At 44.1% G+C, this 27,731-nt stretch overlaps 1 protein-coding gene across 1 annotated transcript in view; it reads right to left on the bottom strand.

The window, feature by feature from the left end:
- TGM1 (transglutaminase 1) overlaps positions 1 to 27,731 on the bottom strand; it is a 66,787-nt gene that overhangs the window by 22,573 nt on the left and 16,483 nt on the right. Inside the window, exons 2-3 of the mRNA XM_060779967.2 lie at positions 16,061 to 16,284; positions 13,824 to 14,015 (exon numbers count right to left, since the gene is read on the bottom strand). Of these exons, the coding sequence (XP_060635950.2) occupies positions 13,824 to 14,015; positions 16,061 to 16,277 (409 nt within the window). The 5' untranslated portion in view covers positions 16,278 to 16,284. The remainder of the gene's footprint in view (positions 1 to 13,823; positions 14,016 to 16,060; positions 16,285 to 27,731) is intronic.

Genomic DNA, 27,731 nt, shown 5'->3' with positions numbered 1-27,731 from the left:
CTCTGCTTAAGAAGCTTGAAGACTCCTGGCTTGGACAATTATTATTATTATTATTATTATTATTATTATTATTATTATTACTCCAAACCTTGTCTAGTTACCTTTTAAAATCCTAATTGGCTACCTGCATGGTTTCCCAATTAGTTGGGGACCTGCTATAGGCAAAGGGTGGACAACAGTGATGGTTGGCTAGATAGCAGCCAGGTGACTCCATCTTTTGAGATCAGGTCAGTTCATCATATTTTGCTTTGATGACGGAGGGCTCTCAGTGAGTAAGTTCACATTTCACTCCAAAAGGCAGGAATGGCATCTTTCTGGCTGACTTCCATGCCCTGCTGACCCAACTCTTTGCCTCCTTGTTGAACTGCCTTCTCCGATTTCAACTCCTGGTTCCATTCGTCTGCCAAGAGGAATGTGCCTCTCCCTTGGGCTCGGCACACATCCCTCCGAGCGTCTTAGCCCTTTCATTCTCCGGCGGATCCCCATTGTGGGCAAGCCTTCCTTTCTGGCTCGGCTCTTGACGTCTCAATCCAGCCACTTTCTCCATGTCCTCATTCCATTCAAATGCTTGTTTGTTTGTTTCCTCCACCCTAGATGCCACTTCCATCCATCCCTCGGCTCAAGTATGCCCGGTCACCGGAGTTTGGACAAACGATGCACAAAACAAGAGTTCTTCTGAGCGCACATTTCCCCGCTGAGAAATTCTGCGGCTATTTAGGATCAAAGAGTCCTGTTGCTATTCTGAACCCTCTTGTCTGTTATGATAGCTGGACCTTAACAGTTTTAGGCAGAAATGCTGCAGGTGCAGCTTTGTTCCACCTAGAAATGTGGCAAAACGAGACCCTTGCCAATCATAATTCTCTGGGTGGGAGATGAAGGTATGAATTCTCCAGATTCTTTTTTTGGGTGGGGGATCGGCTCCAGGCAAGATTAAAGGGCTTGGGTGCAAATCTCCAGCTCAAACGAGGGAACAATTTATTGCTAGAGCTTAGAACAGGTATGGGCCAACTTGGGCGCTCCTCCAGGTGTTTTGGACTTCAACTCCCACCATTCCTAACAGCCTCAGGCCCCTTCCTTTTCCCCCCTCAGCCGCTTAATCACATTCAAAGCTCTCCCAAGAGATGGCCCTCCAGCCTCTGTTTCAAAGCTTCCAAAGAAGGAGCCTCTACCACACTCCTGGGCAGAGAGTTCCACTGCTGAACAGGTTTCTTGCACAGTTAGGAAGTTCTTCCTAAGACCTCACAACCTCTGAGGATGCTTGCCATAGATGCAGGCAAAACGTCAGGAGAGAATCATAGAATCCTAGAATCAAAGAGTTGGAAGAGACCTCATGGGCCATCCATTCCAACCTCCTGCCAAGAAGCAGGAATATTGCATTCAAATCACCCCTGACAGATGGCCATCCAGCCTCTGCTTAAAAGCTTCCAAAGAAGGAGCCTCCACCACACTCCGGGGCAGAGAGTTCCACTGCTGAACGGCTCTCACAGTCAGGAAGTTCTTCCTCATGTTCAGATGGAATCTCCTCTCTTGTAGTTTGAAGCCATTGTTCCACGTCCTAGTCTCCAAGGAAGCAGAAAACAAGCTTGCTCCCTCCTCCCTGTGGCTTCCTCTCACATATTTATACATGGCTATCATATCTCCTCTCAGCCTTCTCTTCTTCAGGCTAAACATGCCCAGTTCCCTAAGCCGCTCCTCATAGGGCTTGTTCTCCAGACCCTGCTTCTAGGACATGGCCATTTCACAAGTCCATTCTGTGTCTCTTTTAGTGTTTAAGCATTCCTCAGAATCTGGAAGAAGGGCGCCCTGCTTATGCTCAGAAGACCTCAGTCAAGTGTTTGCACACTGAATAAACCAAGGGAATAAATAATCTCAGAACCAGAGGGTGTAAATCTTCTCTGTCCCACTTTCTCTCTCCGACATCCCTTCCTGGTTTCCCATAAAAAGAAGCCAAAGGTTGGGCAGATTCTCTGGCTGACCTTTTCCTTGTTTGTTGATGTACTGCATTTCAGGAACGGGAGGCTTTATCAAGCCAGGCCTGAAACAGGGCAGAAGTGAACCCGATTTATTGTTTTCTAATCTCATATTGTTTCAGAACAGAGGAAAAAAAGGCTGGGAACAGGAGGGTCGGTGGGCAAGGGGCCAAACATGTCACTAGGATGACCTGGGTTTAGGCAATTTTGAAAACATTTAACCCAAAATTGCAGCTTTTGAGTTTTTTCATTGCAGTCAGACTTTGAAATGGACTGGTTTTTCTAAAAATGGCTAAACAGCTCCTAGCAGTTCGAAAACATGCAAATGTGATTAGATTAATAGGTACCACTCTAGCGGGAAGGTAACGGCGCTCCATGCAGTCATGCCGGCCACATGACCTTGGAGGTGTCTATGGACAACGCCGGCTCTTCGGCTTAGAAATGGAGATGAGCACCAACCCAGAGAGTCAGAAGGCCAAAGCAAGCATCCACTGAATAGATCTAGCCAAGAAAAGCCCCTGAAGGCGCATAACAAAAATGTGCCTTTGAAAACGGCCAGTAGAAAAAAAGCACTAGAATAAAATTAAAAGCGCACATTTGAAGTTGTCTAGCCCAACAACCTTGCTGTGCAAAGAACAGGAATAGATCGGTTGCTATGAGTTTTCCAGGCTGTCTGGCCATGTTCCAGAAGCATTCTCTCCTGACATTTCACCCACATCTATTGCAGGCATCCTCAGAAGTTGTGAGGTCTGTTGGAAACTAGGCAAGTGGGGTTTATATATCTGTGGAATGTTAAGAGTGGGAGAAAGAAATCTTGTCTGTTGGAGGCAAGTGTGAATGTTGCAATTGGCCACCTTGATTAGCCTTGCAGTTTCAAAGCCTGGCTGCTTCCTGCCTGGGAGAATCCTTTGTTGGGAGGTATTGGCTGAAACTGGTCATTTGATTTCAAGAATAAAAAACCCTAAAATCAGGACAGTAAATAAAGAGGAACACTCAATAACAGGGGAATTCATGATAGGAAACAATCAGGGGCAGCTGACACCTGCCAACAAAGGATTTTCCTCAGGCAGGAAGCAGCCAGGCTTTGGAGCTGCAAGGCCATTCAATGCTAACCAAGCTGGCCAATCACAACAAGAGTTCTCTCTCCCATCCTGGACATCATTCCACAGATATATAAGCAGCTGAGGGGGGAAAGGAAGGGGCCTGAGGCTGTTAGGAATTCTGGGAGTTGGAGTTCAAAACACGTGGAGTGCCCAAGTTTGCGCATGCCTTTTCTACACGGTGGAATTAATGCAGTTTGACACTACTTTATCTGCAATGGTTCAATGCTACAGAACTTTGGGAGCGGTGCCTTTACGGTCTTTAGCCATCCCTTGCAAATAGTGCTGGTGCCCTACTAAACTACAACTCACAGGATTCCATAGCATTGAGCTATGACAGTTAACGTAAAGTCAAACTGCATAAGTTCTCCAGTGTAGATGCAGCTCGAAGGTCAGAAACGAGTTCAGAGACCCTCAAGCATCAGTTTCCAGAGCATATTTTGATTTGTTTTCCTTCCCATAAGCCGGCCATTTCTGAGGAGCAGCAGGTCAGGGCAGGAAGGAACCCAACCAGTTTCCCTGCGGGGTGCGGCTTGCGCCTCCATAACGACGCTTTGCGCTTCCCTCCTACACCGTAGGGTCTGGCCGGCACAATATTTCAGGTGTTATACTGTATTTGATCCCTCCCCATCTCCGCCTGCCTCGGTGATGCCATTGCTTTCCTCGTCAGGATCTGTTTTGCCCTTTAGACCAGTGTTTCTCAACCTTCCTAATGCCGCGACCCCCCTCACCGTCTGTTTCCAAAATGGAAGAGAAGGACAGGCGGAGGGATTTTCAGCCGCCTCTGCCAAAGTGATTCCTAAGACCATCAGAAATACGTGTTTTCTGGTGGTCTTTGGCGACACCTCTGAAACCTCCCTTGCGACACCTTCAGGGGTCCGAACCCCCAGGTTGGGAAACACTGCAATAGAGGGTGCAAATGTCCAAGCAGTCAATGTCGCTTTCTGGAAGGGATTTTGCTTTGCATGCCGAAAATCCCAGTTTGGGTATCCAAGGAGCCAGTGCTGAGCTCGATAGACACCCATTTTGTCCCAGTATAATGGGCCCTTGATACTTGCTGAGGTTTGATTCCAGGACGGAAACATACAAAGATACGATGATCCATGGATGCTCAAATCTCATCATAGAATCCAGTCCTACCCCATTCTACCATGCAGTAATACACTATCAAAGCCCTCCTGACAGATGACCATTCAGCCTCAGCTAAAGCAAAGCAACAGCATATAGAGTGGCTGACACCTGGCTTGGAAATAGTCCACATAAAAGGGATCTCGGAGTCTTATTAGACCAAAAGCTGAATGTAAGTCACAATTCAAAGTGCTGGTCTTGACCTATAAAACCCTATACAGTTCTGGCCCAGCATACCTGTCCAAACGTATCTCCTTCTACATCCCACCTCGGAGTTTAAGATCTTCTGGGGAGGCCCTGCTCTCGGCCCCACCTCTGTCGCAAATGCGCTTGATTGGGAACGAGTGACAGGGCCTTCTTGATGGTGTCCCCCCCATCTGTTGAATTCACTCCCCGCTGAAATTAGATTATCAACATCCCTCCTTTCCTTTAGAAAGAAGTTAAAAACATGCATGTAGGACCAGGCCTTCGGGTAATCTTGATGATAATGACAGTGACAATAATGACAATCGCTACGGAAATGGACTATGGACATACTCTATGGAGTCTCTAACTACTGAATTCGGCTCAGATAAGGCCACCAGGCCGTTATGGAAACAGAAACAGATTTTAATTAATTAATGTGATTTAATGTTTTTAATGTATGTAATTATTCGATTTTATTATGTATTTTATTATGTGTACATTGGAGGCATTGAATTGTCCCGTCCCCCCGAGTCCCGCCCGAGGGTTGAGAAGGATGGGGTACAAATATCTGAAATAATAATAATAAAATAAGTCAGCAGTGTGATGCAGCAGCTAAAAAGGCCAATGTGATCCTAGGCTGCATCAACAGGATTATAATGTCCACATTGAAGGAAGTTATGGTCCTGGTGGTGCAATGGGTTAAATCCTTGTTCTGGCAGGATTGCTGACTGACAGGTCGGCGGTTTGAATCTGGGAAGAGCAGGTTGAGCTCCCTCTGTCAGCTCCAGCTCCCCATGCAGGGACATGAGAGAAGCCTCCCACAAAGATGGTTAAACATCCGGGCGTTCCCTGGGCAACGTCCTTGCAGACGGCCGATTCTCTCACACCAGAAGTGGCTTGCAGTCTCTTAAGTCACTCCTGACACGAAGGAAAAAATGGAGTAGTACTGTGTCCGCTTCTGGGCAAGAAGGATTTTGGCAAGCTAGAAATGTGACCAAAATGATCAAAGGTTTGGAAACCAAATCCTATGAGGATTGGCTTAAGGAGCTGGGACTGTTTAGCTTGGAGAAAAGAAGGCTGAGAGAAGGGGACATGAGAGCCATGTTCAACTATTTGAAAGGATGTCAAATCGAAAAGATGGGAACATTGTTTTCTGGTGCTCCAGACATACAATGTAGCAGTGGATTCAAATGGCAGGAAAAATGATTTCATCTATATGTTTAGGACAGTGGTTCTCAACCTTTTTAATGCCGTGACCTCTAAATAAAGTTCCTCATGTTGTGGTGACCCCCAACCACGTTTTCATTATTACTTCATAACGGCAATTTTGCTACTCTTATGAAGCACAATGGAAATATCTGATATGCATGATGATTTTCATTATTACAGATTGAACATAACTAAAGCATAGTGATTGATCACAAAAACAATGTTTGGGCAGTATGGACAGTGGAACAGCGGATGATGGGATTTGCAGTACCTTCAACTGATTCAGCTCTGACTTCCACATACCACTGAGATACCCAGAAATTAGAGACCTGGAACAAACTTGGCACAAAGAACCCCAATTACCAACAGAAAATACTGGAGGGGGCTGGGAGGAATTGACAGTGATTTACGGAAGATATAGTTCACCTCCATACGGGGAGCACTGTGAACCCAAATGACTGTGCATTTGGACCAAACTTGGCACAAATACTCAATATGCCCAAATTTGAACACTGGTGGAGTTTGAGGAAAACAGATCTTGACATTTGGGAGTTGCAGTTTCTGGGATGTATAGTTCCCCTGCCATCAAAGAGCATTCTAAACTCCAAAAACAATGGAATTGAACCAAACTTGAATTCCCATTTTCAACAAAAAATACTGGAGAGGTTTGGGGAAAACAGACCTTGGCAGTTGGGAGCTACTGGGATGTATAGCTCCCCTACCATCAAAGAGCATTCTGAACTCCAGCAAAAATGGAATTGAACCAAATTTGGCATATAAAACTGCCATCACCAACAGAAAATACTGGAGACAACAAAGGATCTGGACCAAACTTGGAACACATACCTGGTATACCGATGCTGCCTTACTGGAGAGTGTTGGGTTGAGCTGAACTTTCTTTCTGGGAGTTGTAGTTCTGAGCTTGGAAGGGCGCGGGGGTTGGGCAGAAAAGGCTTCCCGAGCCACAAGGCCGTGCGGGGGAAGCCATTTTGAAGGGGGCGACCCCCCAAAAATGGCTCAATGACCCCCCTGGGGGTCACAACCCCTAGGTTGAGAATCGCTGGTTTAGGATGAATCTCCTGACCTTAAGAGCTGTTAGGCAGTGAAAAAGACTGCCTGGGAGTCTGATGAAGTCACCTCCTCTGGAGGTTATTAAGCCAAGGCCAAATTTTCATCTGTTGGGAGGGCTTTGATTGTGTCTTCCTGCATGGCAGGGAGTGGGTCTAGATAGCCCTTGTGATCTCTTCCAGTTCTATGATTCCTTAACTATCAACTCCTGCGAAGTGCAAAGTACAAAAGTACTTTGTTGTCGAAGGCTTTCATGGCCGGAATCACTGGGTTGCTGTGAGTTTTCGAGACTGTCTGGCCATGTTCCAGAAACATTCTCTCCTGACGTTTCGCCCACATCTATGGCAGGCATCCTCAGAGGTTGTGACATCAGTTGTAAACTGGGCAAGTGGGGATTATATATCCCTGGAATGTCTAGGGTGGGAGAAAAAGCTCTTGTCTGTTTGAGGCAAGTGTGAATATTGCAATTGATCACCTTGATTAGCATTGAATGACCTTGCAGCTTCAAAGCCTGGCTGATTCCTGTCTGGGGGAATCCTTTGTTTCTCCCACCCTGGACAGTAAATAATGAGGAATACTTAAAGAAAACCAGGGGAATTCCTGGTATGAAACAATCAGGGGCAGCTAACACTTCCCAACAAAGGATTCCCCCAGGCAGGAAGCAGCCAGGCTTTGGAGTTGCAAGGTCATTCAATGCTAATTAATCTGGGCAATCGCAACAGTCACAATTGCCTCAAACAGAAAAGAGTTCTCTCTCCCACCCTGGACGTTCCACAGATATATAAACCCCACTCGCTTCATTTCCAACAAATCCCACAACCTCTGAGGATGCCTGCCATAGATGTGGGCGAAACGTCAGGAGAGAATGCTTCTGGAACATGGCCAGACAGCCCGGAAAACTCACGGCAACACAAAAGTAATTTCTACTTAGTTAACTCCACTAGAAGGAGAGGAGAGGAAGGCTAGGTTTTTTGTTCTTCCCAGTCGGCTCAGGCAAAAGCAAATATCTGCAGCCTCTCTGAGTTTCTGGAATGCGAAGTCCAAAAAGACCTGGGTTTTGGAATCACGGGTTGAGATGAAAGGGCCACGGAATATGTACTGAATGCCTTTTTCTTCTGACCGACTTGTGCATCTTTCAAAATCAGAAGGAGAGGGAAAGAGGCCTTACAAATTAGAGGAAGGTATTTTCACCCCAGTGATTTGCCTGTAAATTAAGCTTTGAGTTGGTTGCGTTTTAATTAGAAGACGGAGCATATTACTTCCAGGTCCCAGTAATATCAAAAAGCACTCGATGAAAGATGCAATTAAGAGATGTCCTAACATCCCACTTGGATGTTTCAGTTACTTTTAAGGCTAATGATGGAGGAAGTCGGGTCTGGCTACGCCGAGGCAAGATCCTTGCGTTACCACGTTGTTATTTTTTTTTTAACATCTTTCATCCAAATTAATTAACTTAGAGATTAAATATCCCATTAGGTAGGTCTCTGTCTCGCTGATGTCATTTCAGAGAAGTGGAAGTACCGAGAAGTGGAAGTAAAGTCATTTGTTTTTATTACATAATTATTAGACAATTTATATTCCGTCCCTTTAGGGTAGCCTCGTTTCATTCCACTTTGTAATCCTGTTGGGTTGGCTATGGAAAGAAGGCCTCAATGAGGACTAGAACCTTGATTTCCTGGATCCCATCTCAGCATAGAAATCGATCATCCCTTACTAGCGCTGATGGGAGTTGCAATCCAACAATATCCATATTGCCACAAGTTACCCATCTCTTTCATAAGCCTTTCTATGTATTAAATGTACTCCAGACTGCGTTCCATAGCAGCCAACTGAAATCCAACAGGTGCATCTTCTTCCATCTCTAAGAGCAACTCCACCTGTTGAGTTGATATCTGTTGTATTTATTTGGTCTAAAGCAGTGTTTCTTAACCTGGGGGTCAGGATGCCTGGGGTGGGGGTGGGGGTCATCAAAGGGGTTGCCAAAGACCATAAGAAAACATGGTATTTACTGTTGGTTGTGGGGGTCCTGTGTGGGAAGTTTGGACCAATCCTATCATTGCTGAGGTTCAGAATGTTCTTTGATTGTAGGTGAACTATAAATCCCAGCAACTACAGCTTCCAAATGTCAAGGTCTATTTCCCCCAAACTCCAACAGTGTTCACATTTGGGCATGTTGAGTATTCGTGTCACGTTTGGTGCCAAGTTTCATCCAGATCCATCATTGTTTGAGTCCACAGTGCTCTCTGGATGTAGGTGAACTACAACTCCAAAAGTCAAGGTCAATGCTCACCAACCCTTCCAGTATTTTTGATTGGTCAGGGGAGTTCTGTGTGCCAAGTTTGGTGGAGTTCAGAATGCTCTTTGATTGTAGGTAAACTATAAATCCCAAGAACTACAACTCACAAATGACAAAATCAATCCCCCCTACCAACCCACCAGTATTCAAATTTGGGCATATTTGTATTTGTGCCAAATTTGGACCAGTGAATGAAAATACATTCTGCATATCAGATGTTTGCACGACAATTCATAACAGTACCAAAATTACAGTTGTGAAGTAGCAACGAAAACAGTTTTATGGTTGGGGGTCACCACTACATGACGAACTGTATTAAAGGGTCGCGGCATTCGGAAGATTGAGAAACACTGCTCTATTGATTCATTTGGCTTCTAAAATGCCACATCAGCACTGAGATGGGTAGGATGTGCTGGGAACATGGACAGACAGCGGCAACAATGTGGAGACCATTAAATGTCCCCGTTGTCGCGTGTGTCTGGATCCCAGAGCTCACAAATTACAGGGCTGGGCAAGACTTGCTAGTTAAATCAAAGGGTGGGATTGTGTCTTTGGGACGTTGGGGGGGAAGAGTGGAAGAGGAAGGGTTCGAGAGCGTACGAAAGGGGACGAAGGGACAAAAACTTCACAACCAGACGATGGGGCGGAAGTCAAAAGAACTGGCTGTCTCTTGGCCCAGCCCTGTTTCCAAATTCTTCCCCGAAACGCATTTAGCAACAGGTCCTCCTCGTTCCGGGGAGGCCGAGAGCCAAATTCCTCACCCACTTGAGCGGCGACAGGGTGATAAGAGAGAGTCCCAAGCGGAGACCAGTTCCACCAGTGAACTGAAAGTGTGTGCCATCACCTCCAGTAGGACGTTCAATTAAAAGGGTGGGGTTGCCACCTGGTGATTAATTCCCAGGTGCCTTTTGCAGCAGGAAGAAATTCAACAGAGGCTGGATGGCCATCTGTCAGGGGTGCTTTGATTGTGCCTTCCTTGGACGTCTCTCTCTCTTCCAAATTCAGGATGCTATGATTCTCCAACAGAAGCATGGCATAGGAAATTTCAGCCACTAAACCAGGCTTGGTCAAACTTGGGCCCTCCAGGTGTTTTGGACTTCAACTCCCACAATTCCTAACAGCCTACCGGCTGTTAGGAATTGTGGGAGTTGAAGTCCAAAACACCTGGAGGGCCCAAGTTTGACCATGCCTGTTCTAACCAAAGTAGAAGAGCTACTTCAAGAAATATGGCAATCCTAAAGTGTTTCTACATTACAGAATGAATGCAGTTTGATCCATTTTAGCTGTCCTGGCTCAATGCTTTGGTATTATTGGATTTATAGTTTGGTGAGGTACCGTGCTCAAGGCGAAAGAGCTTACGGAACTACAATTGCCAGGATTCTTTAGCACTGAGCCATGACAAAGTGGTTTTAGGCTGTATCAAGTCTACAGGGTAGATGCACCCTTAGTTTGATTTGCATATAGATATTACTTTTATAAAGTTGCCAATTCTATATATAATATAATATATTCCTTTTTTCATGTCAGGAACAACTTGAGAAACTGCAAGTTGCTTCTAGTGTGAGAGAATTGGCTGTCTGCAAGGACGTTGACCAGAGAACGCCCGGATGTGTTATCATCCTGTGGGAGGCTTCTCTCATGTCCCTGAATGAGAAGCTGGAGCTAGTAGATAGGAGCTCAGCCTGCTCCCCAAATTCAAACCACCGACCTTTCAGTCAGCAGTCATACTGGCACAAGGGTTTAACCCATTGCATCACTGGGGACTCTTATGAATTGAATGGGGTTGACACTTATCATGGCGGCATATTCACCGTGAGCCCTTGGTGTCCATTGGGATTGGATTCCAGGATCTCCCATAGATAGCAAAGTTTGTGCTCAAGTCCCATTATATACCAGAGCATAATAAAATAGCTTTCCTTATAGAATATTACAAAAGCAAGATTTACTTCTTGGAGTTGAAAAAAAAATATTATCAAAGTTATGAATGGTTGAAACCATAGATGCAGAATAATAATAATAATAATAATAATAATAATAATAATAATAATCCAATACAACAGCCAGCAGAGTGATCTTGTCTGCTGTGGACTCATCTTGTTGTGTTTCAAATAATAATAATAATAATAATAATAAGAAGAAGAAGTTGTTGAAACGATGGATGCAGAATAATAATAATAATAATAATAATAATAATAATAATAATAATAATAGACACTTGGGAAGTGTTTGACTTGTGATTTTGTGATATGAAATCCAGCATGTAGATCTTGTTTGCTGTGACATACTGTGTTTTTGTGTCAGTAAAATAATAATAGTAATAATAATACTCCTGGCCTCACGATCGTATTAAAAAACAAAGTATGGATTGTCGATGTTGCAACCCCAGGCGACAGCAGGATTGAAGAGAAACAACTGGAAAAGCTGACACAATACAAGGATTTAAAGATCGAACTGCAAAGACTCTGGCACAAGCCAGTCAAGGTGGTCCCAGTGGTGATCGGCACACTGGGTGCAGTGCCTAAAGACCTTGGCCTGCACTTAAAAACAATCGGTGTTGACAAAATTACCATCTGTCAGCTGCAAAAGGCCACTCTATTTGGATTTGCATGCATTATTCACTGATACATCTCACACAGTCCTAGACACTTGGGAGGTGTCCAACATGTGATACGAAATCCAGCATATAGATCTCGTTTGCTGTGACATACTGTGTTTTTGTGTCAGTATAATAATAATAATAATAATAATCTCATTTACTCTGTCATACTGTGTTTTTGTGTCAATAATAATAATAATAAGACTCTGGCACAAGCCAGTCAAGGTGGTCCCAGTGGTGATCGGCACACTGGGTGCAGTGCCTAAAGACCTTGGCCTGCACTTAAAAACAATCGGTGTTGACAAAATTACCATCTGTCAGCTGCAAAAGGCCACTCTATTTGGATTTGCATGCATTATTCACTGATACATCTCACACAGTCCTAGACACTTGGGAGGTGTCCAACATGTGATACGAAATCCAGCATATAGATCTCGTTTGCTGTGACATACTGTGTTTTTGTGTCAGTATAATAATAATAATAATAATAATCTCATTTACTCTGTCATACTGTGTTTTTGTGTCAATAATAATAATAATAAGACTCTGGCACAAGCCAGTCAAGGTGGTCCCAGTGGTGATCGGCACACTGGGTGCAGTGCCTAAAGACCTTGGCCTGCACTTAAAAACAATCGGTGTTGACAAAATTACCATCTGTCAGCTGCAAAAGGCCACTCTATTTGGATTTGCATGCATTATTCACGGATACATCACACAGAGAATCTAATGTGTGATCAAATACAAAAGTCAGCATAGTGATCTTGTTTGCTGTGTAACAATGTTGTTGTGTATCAAATAATGATGATGATGATGAATATATTATATTATATTATATTATTCACCTTCACCTAGTTGAGAAATTTCAAAAATACAATCAACACTATTGGCTGGAACTGGATCTTAAAATGGCCAAATCGAGTTTTGCCATTTGGATTTTTGAGGGAATATTTTCAAGTCATAATAATAATAATAATAATAATAATAATAATAATATTTATTTATACCCCGCCACCATCTCCCCAATGGGGACTCGGAGCAGCTTACATGAGACCAAGCCCAAACAACAAATTACAACAGAGTAAAACCGAAAATGCAAACCGAAAATGTAAACAATAAACAACAACATCATAATTACATAAAACATGTGAATACATTACAATATAAAATGACAATAAGTCATAGATGATGGAATCCATGGATACAGAATCCGTGGATATGGAGAACCAATTGTACTCATTAAGAGCCTGCTGGAGCAAAAAAGTCATTGCGTGTTGGCATAAAGGGATCAGAGAGAAGGCCAGGCGGGCATCCTGTGGGAGGGAGTTCCACAGAATGGGAGTCACCACTTAAAAGACTCTGCGAGAAGGCGCTGAAAGAGCGAGACAATTCTCTCTTTTTGGAATGTAACTGAAGCATCTATAGCAGTGGTTCTCAACCTTGCTAATGCCGTGACCCCTTAATGCAGTCCCCTATGTTGTGGTGACCCCAACCATAATATTGTTTTCGTTTCTACTTGATACTTGCCATTTTACTACTGTCATAAATCATAATGTAAATATCTGATATGCAGGATGGATTTTCATTCACTGGACTAAATTGAGCACAAATACCCAATATGCCCAAATGTGAATGCTAGTGGGGTTGGGGGGAGGATTAATTTTGTCATTTGGGAGTTGTAGTTGCTGGGATTTATGGTTCACCTATAATCAAAGAGCATTCTGAACTCCACCAGCGATGGATTTAAACCGAACTTGGCACACAGAACTCCCATCACCAACAGAAAACACTGGAAGGGTTGACCTTGAGTTTGGGAGTTATAGTTCACCTATATCCAGAGGAGTGCTGTGGATTCATGCAATGATGGATCTGGACCAAACTTGGCATGAATACCCAATATGCCCAAATGTGAACACTGGTGGAGTCTGGGGAAAACAGACCTTGACATTTGGGAGTTGTAGTTGTTGGGATTTATAGTTCATCTACAATCAAAGAGCATTCTGTACTTGACCAACAATAGAATTGGGTCAAACTTCCCACACAGAATCCCAATGACCAACAGAAAATACTATGTTTTCTGATGGTCTTGGTGACCCCTTTGACATCCCCTCACGACCACCTCAGGGGTCCCAACCCCTAGGTTGAGAAACACTGATCTATAGTTTAAAACCTGGGGGCAGCCACTAGAAAGTGGGGAGCTTGACTCAAGAGCAGCAACATAAAAAGCTCGAAATCCCGCCAACCCCCAATGATTCTGCTGTCTCCACACTCACCGACGAGGAACTCGAGGCAGACGCGGTGGTCGTCGGGGTCGTAAGGCTGCCGGAACTGGAGCTTCAAGTCAAAGGGCTGCCCACGCCGGATGATGAGGTTCTCATATTCATACTCATTCGTGTGGTGGGAGCGCCGGTTGCTACTGGACGGGCTGCACATCAGGTCAATCCCACTGAGCACCAGCATGCCCTCTGGGCAAAGGAGGAAAGAACAAGGGACATCCCCTTTGAAAGTATTGTCTGTATCTAAAAATACAGGATGAGATTTAAGGAGATCTCACCCATACAAAAGTCTCCAGCAAGTTAGGGTTCCTGGTCTCATTTGTTTGTCCCTATTAAAGTAGACCCAATAATGAGACAACAATATACAATCAATGGGTTTACTCCAGTTGAGACAAGATTTAGGCCAGGAGTAGGAATTGGGTAGCCATACAGATGAGATTTGGACTGCAAAGCCCATCATTCCTGACCATTGCAGTCCAAGGCCTGAGATGTCTCGTGAACAGAGTGTTTCTCCTGCAGATTCACAAGGTCACATTCCTGGGAGAGACCCTCAACAGTCTTTCTCTGAGAAACAGCTGTCTTCTGAGGATGCATTGTCAGGTGCAGAATTTAATGAGAGTGAGGATAGAAAGCAAGACGTTTGTAAACAGAGACAAAGTTCCCAGGCACAACGAATACAGGAAAAGAGAGATAAGAAATCCTTATCTGGTTGTAAGGGCAAGAGAAATGCTTTCCTTTCAGTTCTGGGGTGAGGAAAAGCTTTATATTGATACAAGGGAAATCGTTAGCTCAATCTCGGCAACGTTGGGATTTCATGACGGTCTTGTTTCCAGGCGTTCCTAGTTTCATATTCCAAGTTTTGCCAGGCTCCTATTCTGTGTATTGGATTTTCATGCTACCTTGTTCTATAGATTTTATACCCTTGGATCTTGTGTTTTACCTTTTTGCCTTGAAGCTCATGGACTACCTTTTATCTTTGGAGTATACGGTTTTTACCATTTTTCCTACTTTGCTTACATATATTACATATTCCCCTAGCCTTAATGAAGACCAAACCCCATTGCTCCTCCTTCTTGGGCTCCTCCTTTACGAATACACTTTTTCTATTTCCTATCTCATCCAGGGTTTTAATGTTTTTACCATATTATCTTCCACATTTGACCCACCCTATGTGATTGATTTTATTGTGTCATTCTGTATTGTCCATTTTATTTTGTTACATTATGTATTTTGTTGTGTTTAATTTTCTGTTGTTTTGTATCTCATCTCGTTGTATTATTTTTGGGCTCAGCCTCATGTTAGCCGCCCTGAGTCCCCATTGGGGAGATGGTGGCAGGGTATAAATAAAGATGATGATGATGCTCTGGAGTACAACAGTAATAATAATAAGTAATAATAAAACGTTATTTATATAGATGCCTGTGCTGGTACGGCTATACCAGGAGCTCCAACTTCAATTTCTTTCTGTTATCTGTTTTGCAGTCATAGGGCAGGCTTCCTGTCCATCATAATTAAGCTTTGGTTCCACCCCTTGTTCTGGGCTCTGGGAGGGAAAGGAACCATTTTTGGGCAGTCTCACACAAGGTAGCTAAACTATAGGACGTAGACCAGCTCGTCCTGTAGAAAAGCTTCCTTTCTCAATTACCAGCCAGGGAAAAAGGAGCTTCCAGGGAAAAGGAAATTCCAGGAGAAAGGTTCCAAAAGCTCTGGTTGAGAGCTCACAGCCTCTCAGCCTCACAGCATCAGAGGGAACAGCCCTGAAGTTTCCAAAAAATTTCAAAGGGAGAACAGCATTAAAGGTCCATGGAACTCCAGCTGAAATATCTTCAAGCCTCGGCTGGTAGGTCTACTCGATACCCAGACGTATTTGGAGTCGGTAGTAGGACCCACACCGATGAGGCATAGATAGAGTGCAGCCTGGGAGAGGTTAAATAGGGTTTTTCCTACAGAGAAAGTTCAGTTAATCAAAGTCAGGGACCAGTCCATTGAGGACTAGACTAAGAAAGCCTTGAAGTGTTGTTTGAACAATTGAAGATTTGTTGTTTGTTCCATAATAAAGACTTTGTTGCATCATTAAAGACTCTAAAGACCATCACTTCAGAAAAATCCCTGAGAACCTCTCTTCGAGGCGCCCCTGGCTTCCCGCTGGGCTTAAAGTATACGTCCTATGGAAAGGTACAGCTGTTACAGGCCTAGTGCGTGACAGAACAATGCCTTCAAAGCCTTCTACTCACCACGAATGACGGCATCCGTTCGCCGAGCCCCGGGGACCTCTCCAGGGGCCGGACCCCAGTCGCCGGCGTCCGACTGACCCGAACAGCAACAGCAACATTTGCGGAACCAGTTCCGTTTCTTCCTCCTGGGAGCGGGCTCTGGCTCGTTGGGCTGCCGGACACGGTAACTGACGTTGGCCCATCGGCCTGTATCTGCTCGGGGGTCTTCGGCTGGCATGGTGGGTCTGCGGAGAGGAGAGAAAGCATCAGGAGCTGTCAATGCAGTGCAACACACTGGCTACTAGCAGCACCCTCGCACAGTTGGAGGGCACCATTCCAAAATAAGATTGCATGCAATTTTGATACCACCTGAACTGCCATGGCTCAATGCGATGGTGTCCTGGGAGTTGTAGTTTTCCAAGGGGCTGCAAAACTACAACTCCCAGGACACCGTCGTATTGTGCCATGGCAGTTCAAGTGGTACATTAATTATACAGAGCGAATCAGGCATAGGCAAACTTGGGCCCTTCAGGTGTTTTGGACTCCAACTCCCACCATTCCTAACAGCCTCAGGCCCTTTCCTTTCCCCCCTCAGCCGCTTAAGCGGCTGAGGGGGGAAAGGAAGGGGCTTGAAGCTGTTAGGAATGGTGGGAGTTGAAGTCCAAAACACCTGAAGGGCCCAAGTTTGCTCATGCTTTATCGACACCAATGGTTCTCAACCTGGGCGTCGGGACCCCTGGGGGGGTCATGAGGGGGTTTCCAGAAGGGTCGCCAAAGGCCATCCAAAAACGTATTTTCTGTTGGTCATAGGGGTTCCATGTGGGAAGTTTGGCCCAATTCTATCATTGGTAGGGATCAGAATGATCTTTTATTGTAGGTGAACTATAAATCCCAGCAACTAAAACTCTCAAATGCCAAGGTCTATTTTCCCCCAAACTCCACCGGTGTTCATTCACATTGGGCATGTTGAGTATTCATGGCAGGTTTGGTCCAGTTCCATCATTGTTTGAGTCCACAGTGCTCTCTGGATCTAGGTGAACTACAACTCCAAAACTCAAGATCAATGCCCACCAAACCCTTCCAGTATTTTCTGTTGGTCATGGGAGTTCTGTGTGGCAAGAATGGTTCAATTCCATTGTTGGAGTTCATAATGCTCTTTGATTGTAGGTAAACTATAAATCCCAGCAACTACAACTCCCAAATGACAACACCAATCCCCTGCCAACCTTACCAGTATTCAAATTGGGACATATCACGTATTTGTGCCAAATTTGGTCCAGTGAATGAAAATACATCCTGCATATCAGATATTTATATTATTATTAATAACAGTAGCAAAATAGTAGTTGTGAAGAAGCAACAAAAATAATATTATTGTTGGGGGTCACCACAACATGAGGAACTGTATTAAGGGGTCGCAGCATTAGAAAGGTTGAGAACCACTGATCTACACTGTCCATAGTAAATTGCATTAAACAGCCCCTTTGCCTTTAAGTGGTTGGGCCACGTGGCTCTTCTGTGGGTGCGCCACACATTTTAATAGGCAATGCATGTCCGAATGTGGTTTGAACGGTTTTAAATTAATGTTGTTATTGGATCGGTCGCCGAGTGGTTCTTTCTCCTTTTGGGTCACATGTACTTAGGAGTGACTTCATTTTCACTGATACGTCGAGGCGAAAGACCGGATGTGAGTTAATGAAATACCAATCTAACTTGCACACCTGCGCATCAGGTAATGGCGCAAGGAAAGCATGCGACGGAAGCCGTCACGGCCACACCTGGCCAAGGAGAGAGGAGAATCCCACTGTCTCCTTAAGGCAGGGTGGACCCACATTGCTAGTTCATTACGCCGCCTCGGCAGAGGCAGGACCTGTTTGACAGAGCAATTCAGAGAGTCTGGAAAATCCCAGGGCTTCTTTCCAGACGTGTTCACCTCTTAATGTCAGAATGGACACTTCCGAGTGTCTGGGGTTAGAGCTGTAGCCAAGGGTTGAAATCCTCATGCTAAGTATATGCGCTAGGTCTTATTTTCAGAGGATGTCTCATTTTTCCACGAAGAAGAATTCACATTTATTTTTGAACAACAATTTTGAATATTTATTATATACCATACAGTAGTTGTCATCACAACCAGCATAACCAGACAATCTGAAACCTGGACACAGCATGTTATTTGAGAACACAGAAATGCTGGACCACTCTCACAACCACCATGTCAGGCTACACAGAGAAGCCATTGAAATCCACAAGCATATGGACAATTTCAACAGAAAGGAAGAAACCATGAAAATGAACACAATCTAGCTACCAGTATTAAAAAAACTCTAAAATTACAACAGCAAAACAACAGAGAGTAAACAATCGGGCACATCAAATCACTCTCAACAAAAGATTCCCCCCAGGCACTTCCAAGCCATTAAATGCTAGTCAAGGTGGTCAGTTGAAACATTCACACCTAGCTCCAGCAGACAAGAGTCCTTTTTCCTACCCTGGTCATTCCACAGATATATAAACCCATTTTCCTACTTCCAACAGACCTCACTACCTCTGAGGATGCTGCCATAGATGCAGGCGAAACGTCAGGAGAAAATGCCTCTAGAACATGGCCATATAGCCCGGAAAAACCTGCAACAACCCAGTGATTCCGGCCATAAAAGCCTTTGACAATGCATTAATCTGAAACCTATCAAGAATTTCTTGTTAGTACCATTATTTCCGTGTACAACAATCTATGGTACATTTACCGATCTGAATATTTATGAAAACAAAGCATTGCTAGGTCTTACTTTTGGGGGAGGCCTTATATTTAGCAATTCAGAAAAATCTCTACTAGGTCTTATTTTCAGGGGATGTCTTATTTTCGGGGAAACTGTATTTACGTTCACATGCATACAGTCTAGGAATTGGAAGATACAGCTTCAGGTTCCCTTGGAGCCATGAAACCCATTGGCCAGTCCGTCTCATCAACGTGGTCTACCTCTCAGGGCTGCTGTGAGGCTAAAATGGGGACATTTGGGGGAAGAAAGACATGCTATTGCCATATGATCCCTGTATTCCTGAGGAATACAATCCTGGACTTTGCATGGATATGCAAAACTGCAAATAATAGCGAACCCTTTTGAAATAAAGACCTTATGATGCAAGGATATCATGGAATTGTGTGCAAGGGCCAAGAAAATGCCTATAAAGGACATATTTTGCCAGAGTTGGATAAACAAAGCCAAGGGTGTCAGTCCTGTGGATAAAGGGACCTTACTATAATATCAATAATTGCGACCAATAATACACAAATCTGTGAAAAGCCCCTTTCAAGCCAGGCTTTCCCCAGTCCAGATACTTTTCCGTGAGATCCACAAAGAATTCAGGATGAGCTCTCAGCCTTGGACTCTCTCCAGCTGACCCTTATTATCAACGTGGGATTTCCCCTGGCTCGAGGTTACATTGCAGAGGGCTCTGTTTTCTTTCACTTCTCTATCAAACAGTCCATCACTTTTGAGCTTTTACTGACCACAGCTGGCCATAAATCTCCAAAAGCAAAGCAAATACCTCCTTGGGGTAGATCTCTACTAGGAATGGGCAAACTTTGGCCATGGCAGTTCAAGTGGAGTCAAACAGCATCCAGTTGCAAAATTACAACTTCCAGGATTTCATAGCGGCTTCAAACTACAAGAGAGGAGATTCCATCTGAACATGAGGAAGAACTTCCTGACTGTGAGAGCCGTTCAGCAGTGGAACTCTCTGCCCCTGAGTGTGGTGGAGGCTCCTTCTTTGGAAGCTTTTAAACAGGGGCCATCTGTCAGGGGTGATTTGGTTGCAATATTCCTGTTTCTTGGCAGGGGGTTGGACTGGATGGCCCATGAGGTCTCTTCCAACTCTTTGATTCTATGATTCTATGATAGTCTTGACCTATGGTGACTAAACTGGTGTGCCCTGCCAGAGGGGTGGTTCTGTTAGCAACTGGTCCTTCACTCTAGACCGGTGTTTCTCAACCTGGGGGTCGGGATCCCTGGGGGGGGGGGGTTGCGAGGGGGTGTCAGAGGGGTCACTAAAGACCATCAGGAAATACAGTATTTCTGTTGTTCATGGGGGTTCTGTGTGGGAAGTTTGACCCAATTCTATCATTGATGGCATTCAGAATGCTCTTTGGTTGTAGGTGAACTATAAATCCCAGCAACTACAACTTCCAAATGGCAAGTCTATTTTCACCAAACTCCACTAGTGTTCACATTTGGGCATATTCAGTATCCGTGCCAAGTTTGGTCCAGATGTATCATTGTTTGAGTCCACGGTTCTCTCTCGATGTAGGTGAACTACAACTCCAAAACTCAAGGTCTATGACCACCAAACCCTTCCAGTATTTTCTGTTGGTTACTGGAGTTTTGTGTGCCAAGTTTGGTACAATTTCATCGTTGGTGGAGTTCAGAATGCTCTTTGATTGTAGGTGAACTATAAATCCCAGCAACTACAACTCCCAAATGGCAAGTCTATTTTCCCCAAACTCCACCAGTGTTCACATTTGGGCATTTTGAGTATCTGTGCCAAGTTTGGTCCAGATATATCATTGTATCAGTCCACGGTTCTCTCTGGATGTAGGTGAACTACAACTCCAAAACTCAAGGTCTACGACCACCAAACCCTTCCAGTATTTTTGGTTGCTTGTGGGAGTTCTGTGTGCCAAGTTTGGTACAATTTCATCGTTGGTGGAGTTCAGAATGCTCTTTGGTTGTAGGTGAACTACAAATCTTGGCAACTATAACTCCCAAATGATAAAACCAATCCCCTCCAACCCCACTTGGTGGGCCCAAGTTTGCCCACGCCTAATCTTTACTGTAGAGTTAATGCTGTTTGAGACCACTTTAATTGTCATTGCTCAAGACTACAGAATCACGTGAACTCTATTTTTGTAAAGACTTCTCTGCCAAATTAACTGCGTTATGGGTTATATGACAACGTAGACTCATATAAACCAATGCATTTATTGTGCATTCTGGAACTGTATTATATGGCAGTATAGATCCAGCCTGATTGAGCAATGGAGCTGGAAGTACAAGGGTCAGGCCGGGAAAAGGGAGAGAGACGTATTCTAGAACTGAAAATCCCTGCTGTGTCAGTTCTTGACTCCGACTGTCACGGGTTCAGATGTCGAAAGACACGTCTGCAAAGGGAAAGGCAGCCGGGAGAGTTTGGCAACGGATGAGGGAGAAGGGGAAAGACAGATAGAGAGATATAGAAAAGGAAACTATGGAAATGAAGGAGAGAACTGTTGCCAACTGCAGGCACGAGAAAAGGGAGCAAGAAAAGTGCATTGGATTACATTCTAGCATGCGTGGGGTGTATCTCTACACTGCAGAACAGTGGTTCTCAACCTCTCCAATGCCGCGACCCCTTAATACAGTTCCTCATCTTGTGGTGACCCCCAAACATAACATTATTTTCGTTGCTACTTCATAACTGTCATTTTGCTACTGTTACGAATCATAATGTAAATATCTGATATGCAGGATGGATTTTCATTCACTGGACTAAATATGGCACAAATACCCAATAAACCCAAATTTCAGTACTGGTGGGATTGAGGCGGGGGATTGATTTTATCATTTGGGAGTTGTAGTTGCTGGGATTTATAGTTCACATACAATCAAATAACATTCTGAACTCCACCAATGATGGAATTGAACCAAACCTGGCACACAGAACTCCTATGACCAACAAGAAATACTGGCAAGGTTTGTTGGGCATTGACTTTGAGTTTTGGAGTTGTAGTTCATCTACATCCAGAGAGCACTGCGGACTTAAATAATGAGGGATCTGGACCAAACTTGCCATGAATATTCAATATGCCCAAATGTGAACACTAATGGAGTTTGGGGAAAATTAGACCTTGACATTTGGGGGTTGTAGTTGCTGGGATTTGTAGTTCACCTACAATCAAAGAGTATTCTGAATCCAACCAATGATAGAATTGGGCCAAACTTCCTACGACTAAAAGAAAATAATGTGTTTTCTGATGGTCTTTGACAACCCCTCTGATACCACTTTGCGACTCTCCTAGGGTTCCCAACCCCCAGGTTGAGAAACACTGCTGTAGAATGAATGCAATCTGGGACCACTTTAACAGCCATGGTTCAATGCTATGGAATCATAGTAGTTGCAGTTTGGTGATGCACCTACCTCACACTTAGGAAGAAAAGGCAAATGACATTGGAAAACTACAACTCTCAGGATTCCATGGCATTGAGGTATGAGTGTCAAACTGCATGATGATGATGATGATGATGATGATGATGATGATGATGATAGACTCTGGCACAAACCAGTAAAGGTGGTCCCAGTGGTGATCGGCACACTGGGTGCAGTGCCTAAAGACCTTGGCCTGCACTTAAACACAATCGGCACTGCCAAGATTACCATCTGCCAGCTGCAAAAGGCCAACCTACTGGGATCTGTATGCATTATTCACCGATACATCACACAGTCCAAGACACTTGGGAAGTATCCGACGTGCGATCCAATACAACAGCCAGCAGAGTGACGTTGTTTGCTGTGGATTCATCTTGTTGTGTTCCAAATAATAATAATAATAAAAATATTAATAATAATAATATTAATAATACTTTATATCCCGTCACTATCCCCCTGGAAGGACTTGGAGTGGCTCACAGAGAGCACACAACAGTGCCATAAATCACATAAGGTGCAGGCTAAATACATCAAAAATTACAGTAAAATAACAAATTAACATAAAACAACACTCACAGAAAGTCTGAGGGTTGTAGTTTTACAAGGCCTTGAGCCTTCTCTGTTAAAGCGTGCTGGTGCCAAACCAAACTACAAGCCCAATTATTCTATAACATTGAGACATGGCAGCTAAATGGTCTGAAACTGCATTTTTGACAATGTCAATGCACCCAGATTTGATGGGATCTTCCAGTGTTTGACCTTTTGTAATAAAGGCGAAAATGTCGGCCTCACATAACATAAAAGTGCTCCTAATCCTTACAGCGCAACTAACTCTTTAAAAGAGCAAGGATGTCCAAACTCTGTTCATCCAGCTGCCAACTGAGAGTCAATCCAAATGTTTCCATCCTTGCGCTATTTCAAGATAAGCCTCCGTCAGATATAATGATATCAGCTCTTTGTTTTGCAAATGGTGATTGCCTCCTTGGAAAAGGGACAATCAGAATGAATCATTACTTAATCTCGATTTGTTCTGTTATTTGTGACTGTTATAACTCATTGCCCCAAACGGAAGTGAGACAGCTTAGTGTAGTCTCAGATATACATATAAACCCCACTTGCCTCGTTTCTAACAGACCTCACAACGTCTGAGGATGCCTGCCATAGATGTGGGCGAAACGTCAGGTAAAAATGCTTCTGGAACATGGCCAGACAGCCTGGAAAACTCACAGCAACCCAGTGATTCTGGCCATTAAAGCCTTCGACAACACATAGTGCAGTCCTAGTTTCCAACAGACCCCTCAACTTCTGAGGATGCCTACCATAGATGTGGGCAAAACGTCAGGAGAAAATACTTCTGGAACATGGCCAGACAGCCCAGAAAACTCACAGCAACCCAATGATTTTGGCCATGAAATACTTCAATAACATATAGTGTAGTGGTTTGAGAATTGAACTAGGGTCTGAGTTTGAATCCCCGCTTGGCCACGGAAACTCAACAGCATGGAGGAAACAAAAAGGTTAGAATGGGCATCCATAATCAAGTCACACACTCTCAGCCTCAAAAGAAAGCAGGGGAAACCCACTTTTAGCACATCCAGTTAAGAAAAACCCATGATAGCTTCACATTTGAGTGGAAGTCAGAGTATATTTTGCCATTGCTTTCCTCTGAGGTTGAGAGAGGATAAAAACAAACAAAAATGCTCACTGGAGACTTCTTCCCTGATAGGCATTTCATCTATTACTTACTAAAAATCTATATTTCCTCCTACCATTCAAAGTGGTATTCTGGAATACTTCTGAACAGCCTTAGCTATACATCTGATTATGCTGGACTACAAATCTAATCATCCCCACCCAGAGGATTGGTTTTGTAGTCCTGTCCATTCAGGAAGGTGACAGTATGCCAGAGGCTCCCTTATGAAATCCGTTAGACTCAATAAAGTGATAAGCCAACCCACAAGTTAAAGCAACAAAAAAAGCAATAAAACACAAGAACGAGAGATGGCCTGTCCAGATTAATTGGTAGAGGAAACGCCATGCAATCAGTTGTTCAAACAGCAGTAAAATGAAACCGGCGATAAGGATTAAACAAACCATGTTGCTAGCTGCCAAAAAAGCATTTGGATTGCTCGGTGGTATTAAAACACAGCTGAGACAGTGCAAAATCAGTGTGGTTCAATGGAATCATGGGAGCTGTAGTTTTACAAGGTCTTTATCATTCTCTACTAAAGTGAGAAGAAGTTCAAGATTGGGAAAGGCATACGGCAAGGCTGCATCCTCTCACCCAACCTTTTTAACTTGTATGCAGAACACATCATGCGAGGATGTGCGGGGCTTGAGGAATGCAAAGCTGGGGTGAAAATTGCTGGAAGAAACATTAACAACCTCAGATATGCAGATGATACTACTCTGATGGCCGAAAGCGAGGAGGAGCTGAGGAGCCTTCTAATCAAGGTGAAAGAAGAAAGCGCAAAAGCTGGGTTGCAGCTAAACATAAAAAAAAACAAGATTATGGCAACAAGAATGATTGACAACTGGGAAATAGAGGGAGAAAATGTGGAGGCCATGGCAGAATTTGTATTTCTAGGCGCAAAGATGACTGCAGATGCAGACTGTGGCCAGGAAATCAGAAGACGCTTACTTCTTGGGAGGAGAGCAATGTCCAGTCTCGATAAAATCGTAAAGAGTAGAGACATCAGACTGGCAACCAAGATCCATTGCCTAGTCAAAGCCATGGTCTTCCCTGTAGTCACCTACGGATGTGAGAGCTGGACCTTAGGGAAGGCTGAGCGAAGGAAGAGAGATGCTTTTGAGCTGTGGTGTTGGAGGAAAGTGCTGAGAGTGCCTTGGACTGCGAGAAGATCCAACCAGTCCATCCTCCAGGAAATAAAGCCCGGCTGCTCACTGGAGGAACGAAGGAGACTAGAGACAAAGTTGAAGTCCTTTGGCCACATCATGAGGAGACAGCAAAGCCTAGAGAAGACAATTATGCTGGGGAAAGTGGAAGGCAAAAGGAAGAGGGGCCGACCAAGGGCAAGATGGATGGATGGCATCCTTGAAGCGACTGGACTGACCTTGAAGGAGCTGGGGGTGGTGACGGCCGACAGGGAGCTCTGGCGTGGGATGGTCCATGAGGTCACGAAGAGTCAGAGACGACTGAACGAACGAATGAACAACAACAACACTAAAGTGCATTGGTGCCTCACTAAACTACAACTCCCAGGATTTTATAATGTTGAGATGTAGCAGTTAAAGCAGTGTCAAACTGCATTAATTCCACAGGCATGGGCAAACTTTGTATTTGTCGATTTGTGTTTTGGATACTGTATCTCATTTGTAGCCTTTCTGGATACTTTGACAACTATTTTGAAAAGTATAGTAAATTTGCATGACTCTTTGTTTTTCTTATGTGTAGGATATTATTGTTATTAGGATGTCATTGTTGTTGGTTTCCTACCAGCTGTTACTTACTGTCCAGAGCAGGGGTCCTCAAACTAAGGCCCGGGGCCCGGATATGGCCCTCCAAGGTCATTTACCGGCCCTCGCTTAGGATCAACCTAAGTCTGAAATGACTTCAAAGCACACAACAACAACAACCATCCTATCTCATCAGCCAAAAGCAGGCCCACACTTCCCACTGAAAATACTAATAAGTTTATATTTGTTGGAATTGTTCTTCATTTTAATTATTATATTGTTTTTAAGTGTTTTTTTGCTCTACAAATAAGACATGTGCAGTGTGCAGAGGAATTCATGCTTTTCTCAAATTATAATCCGGCCGTCCAACAGTTTGGGGGACTGTGACTTGGCCCTCTGTTTAAAAGGTTTGAGAACCCCTGGTCCAGAGTATGGGACTATTACTTTTATTAAATCTATACTGTAGTAGATAGAATGCAGTTTGACATTGCTTCAACTGCCATGGCTCAATGCTATGGGATGCTGGGAATTATAGTTTTATGGCAAACCCTTTCACAGGGGAGATCTTGTAAAATTACGCCTCCCAGGATTCCATAGCACTGAGCCATGGCAGTTCAAGTAGTGTCATAGAATCATAGAATCAAAGAGTTGGAAGAGACCTCATGGGCCATCTAGTCCAACCCCCTGCCAAGAAGCAGGAATATTGCATTCAAATCACCCCTGACAGGTGGCCATCCAGCCTCTGTTTAAAAGCTTCCAAAGAAGGAGCCTCCACCACACTCTGGGGCAGAGAGTTCCACTGCTGAACGGCTCTCACAGTCAGGAAGTTCTTCCTCATGTTCAGATGGAATCTCCTTTCTTGTAGTTTGAAGCCATTGTTTCGCATCCTAGTCTCCAGGGAAGCAGAAAACAAGCTTGCTCCCTCCTCCCTGTGGCTTCCTCTCACATATTTATACATGGCTATCATATCTTCTCTCAACCGTCTCTTCTTCAGGCTAAACATGCCCAGCTCCTTAAGCCGCTCCTCATAGGGCTTGTTCTCCAGACTCTTGATCATTTTAGTCGCCCTCCTCTGGACACATTCCAGCTTGTCAATATCTCTCTTGAATTGTGGTGCCCAGAATTGGACACAATATTCTAGTTGTGGTCAAACTACATTCATTCTACAGCCGGCATGGGCAAACTTGGGCCCTCCAGGTGTTTTGGACTTCAACTCCCACAATTCCTAACAGCCGGTATTGTGGAATTGTGGGAGTTGAAGTCCAAAACACCTGGAAGGCCAAAATTTGCCCATGCCTGATGTAAATACATCCTACAACTAGTGGGAACTGCAACAAAAAGTTGTACTTTGGACAGCACTACAATGGTGGATTCCTTCCAGACATTCTAATCTAGTCCTGCCTCACCCTGATCTGTGGCCACGGCACATGTGGACCCCTCCATGGGATGCTTTTAGGGTGTCCCACCCTGTCCCCAAGTTTCCCCATAAGGGATTTTGAGCAATTGAGTGGGAACATCCCTCTTTGCCATGTAGGCGGTGCTGGTTTGACTGTGGAAGCCACACAACATGCTGGAATGCCAGAAATGCAAGGAGATCTCATTATGTGTTTAAGTAGTGCTCTTATCAGTACACAAGTGGATGAAGAGGATTGGTTGCTTGCCCCAAGGAGCTCACACTGTCACCCACATAATGGCTTCTCTTAGGAAGGATGAACCTGTCTTTGGAAGTCATATCTTTGTTTTATGTCCTCCGATCAGCTTCAGAATGGTACAGGGTTGAATGAAAAGTAATGCCTCCACACTCGTTACTTGGGCTTGGATGGGAATATTTTAATAAATGAAATGCAGAAATAATCTTTAGAATTTGCTCTTTAACTACCACTATTCACTTTTTCACATAATCACCAGACAATTGGAAACATTTCTGCCAACAATGAACAAACTTTCTGAAGCTGTCACGGAAGAAGTTGACACACTGTTTCTGCAACCCATCGTGCACAGATCTTCTGATAGCCAAGCAAAGCGATAATGTGACCCACAAGTTCTTGTGAAATGCCGATTATGCTTGAAATTTCTCTCTGAGTGATACGAAGGT

This window comes from Anolis sagrei, chromosome 6 (assembly GCF_037176765.1).
Source record: "Anolis sagrei isolate rAnoSag1 chromosome 6, rAnoSag1.mat, whole genome shotgun sequence".
NCBI classification, from domain to species: domain Eukaryota; kingdom Metazoa; phylum Chordata; class Lepidosauria; order Squamata; family Dactyloidae; genus Anolis; species Anolis sagrei.
Note: the sequence above shows the minus strand (reverse complement) of the source record. Positions and strands in the feature narration are given on the sequence as shown.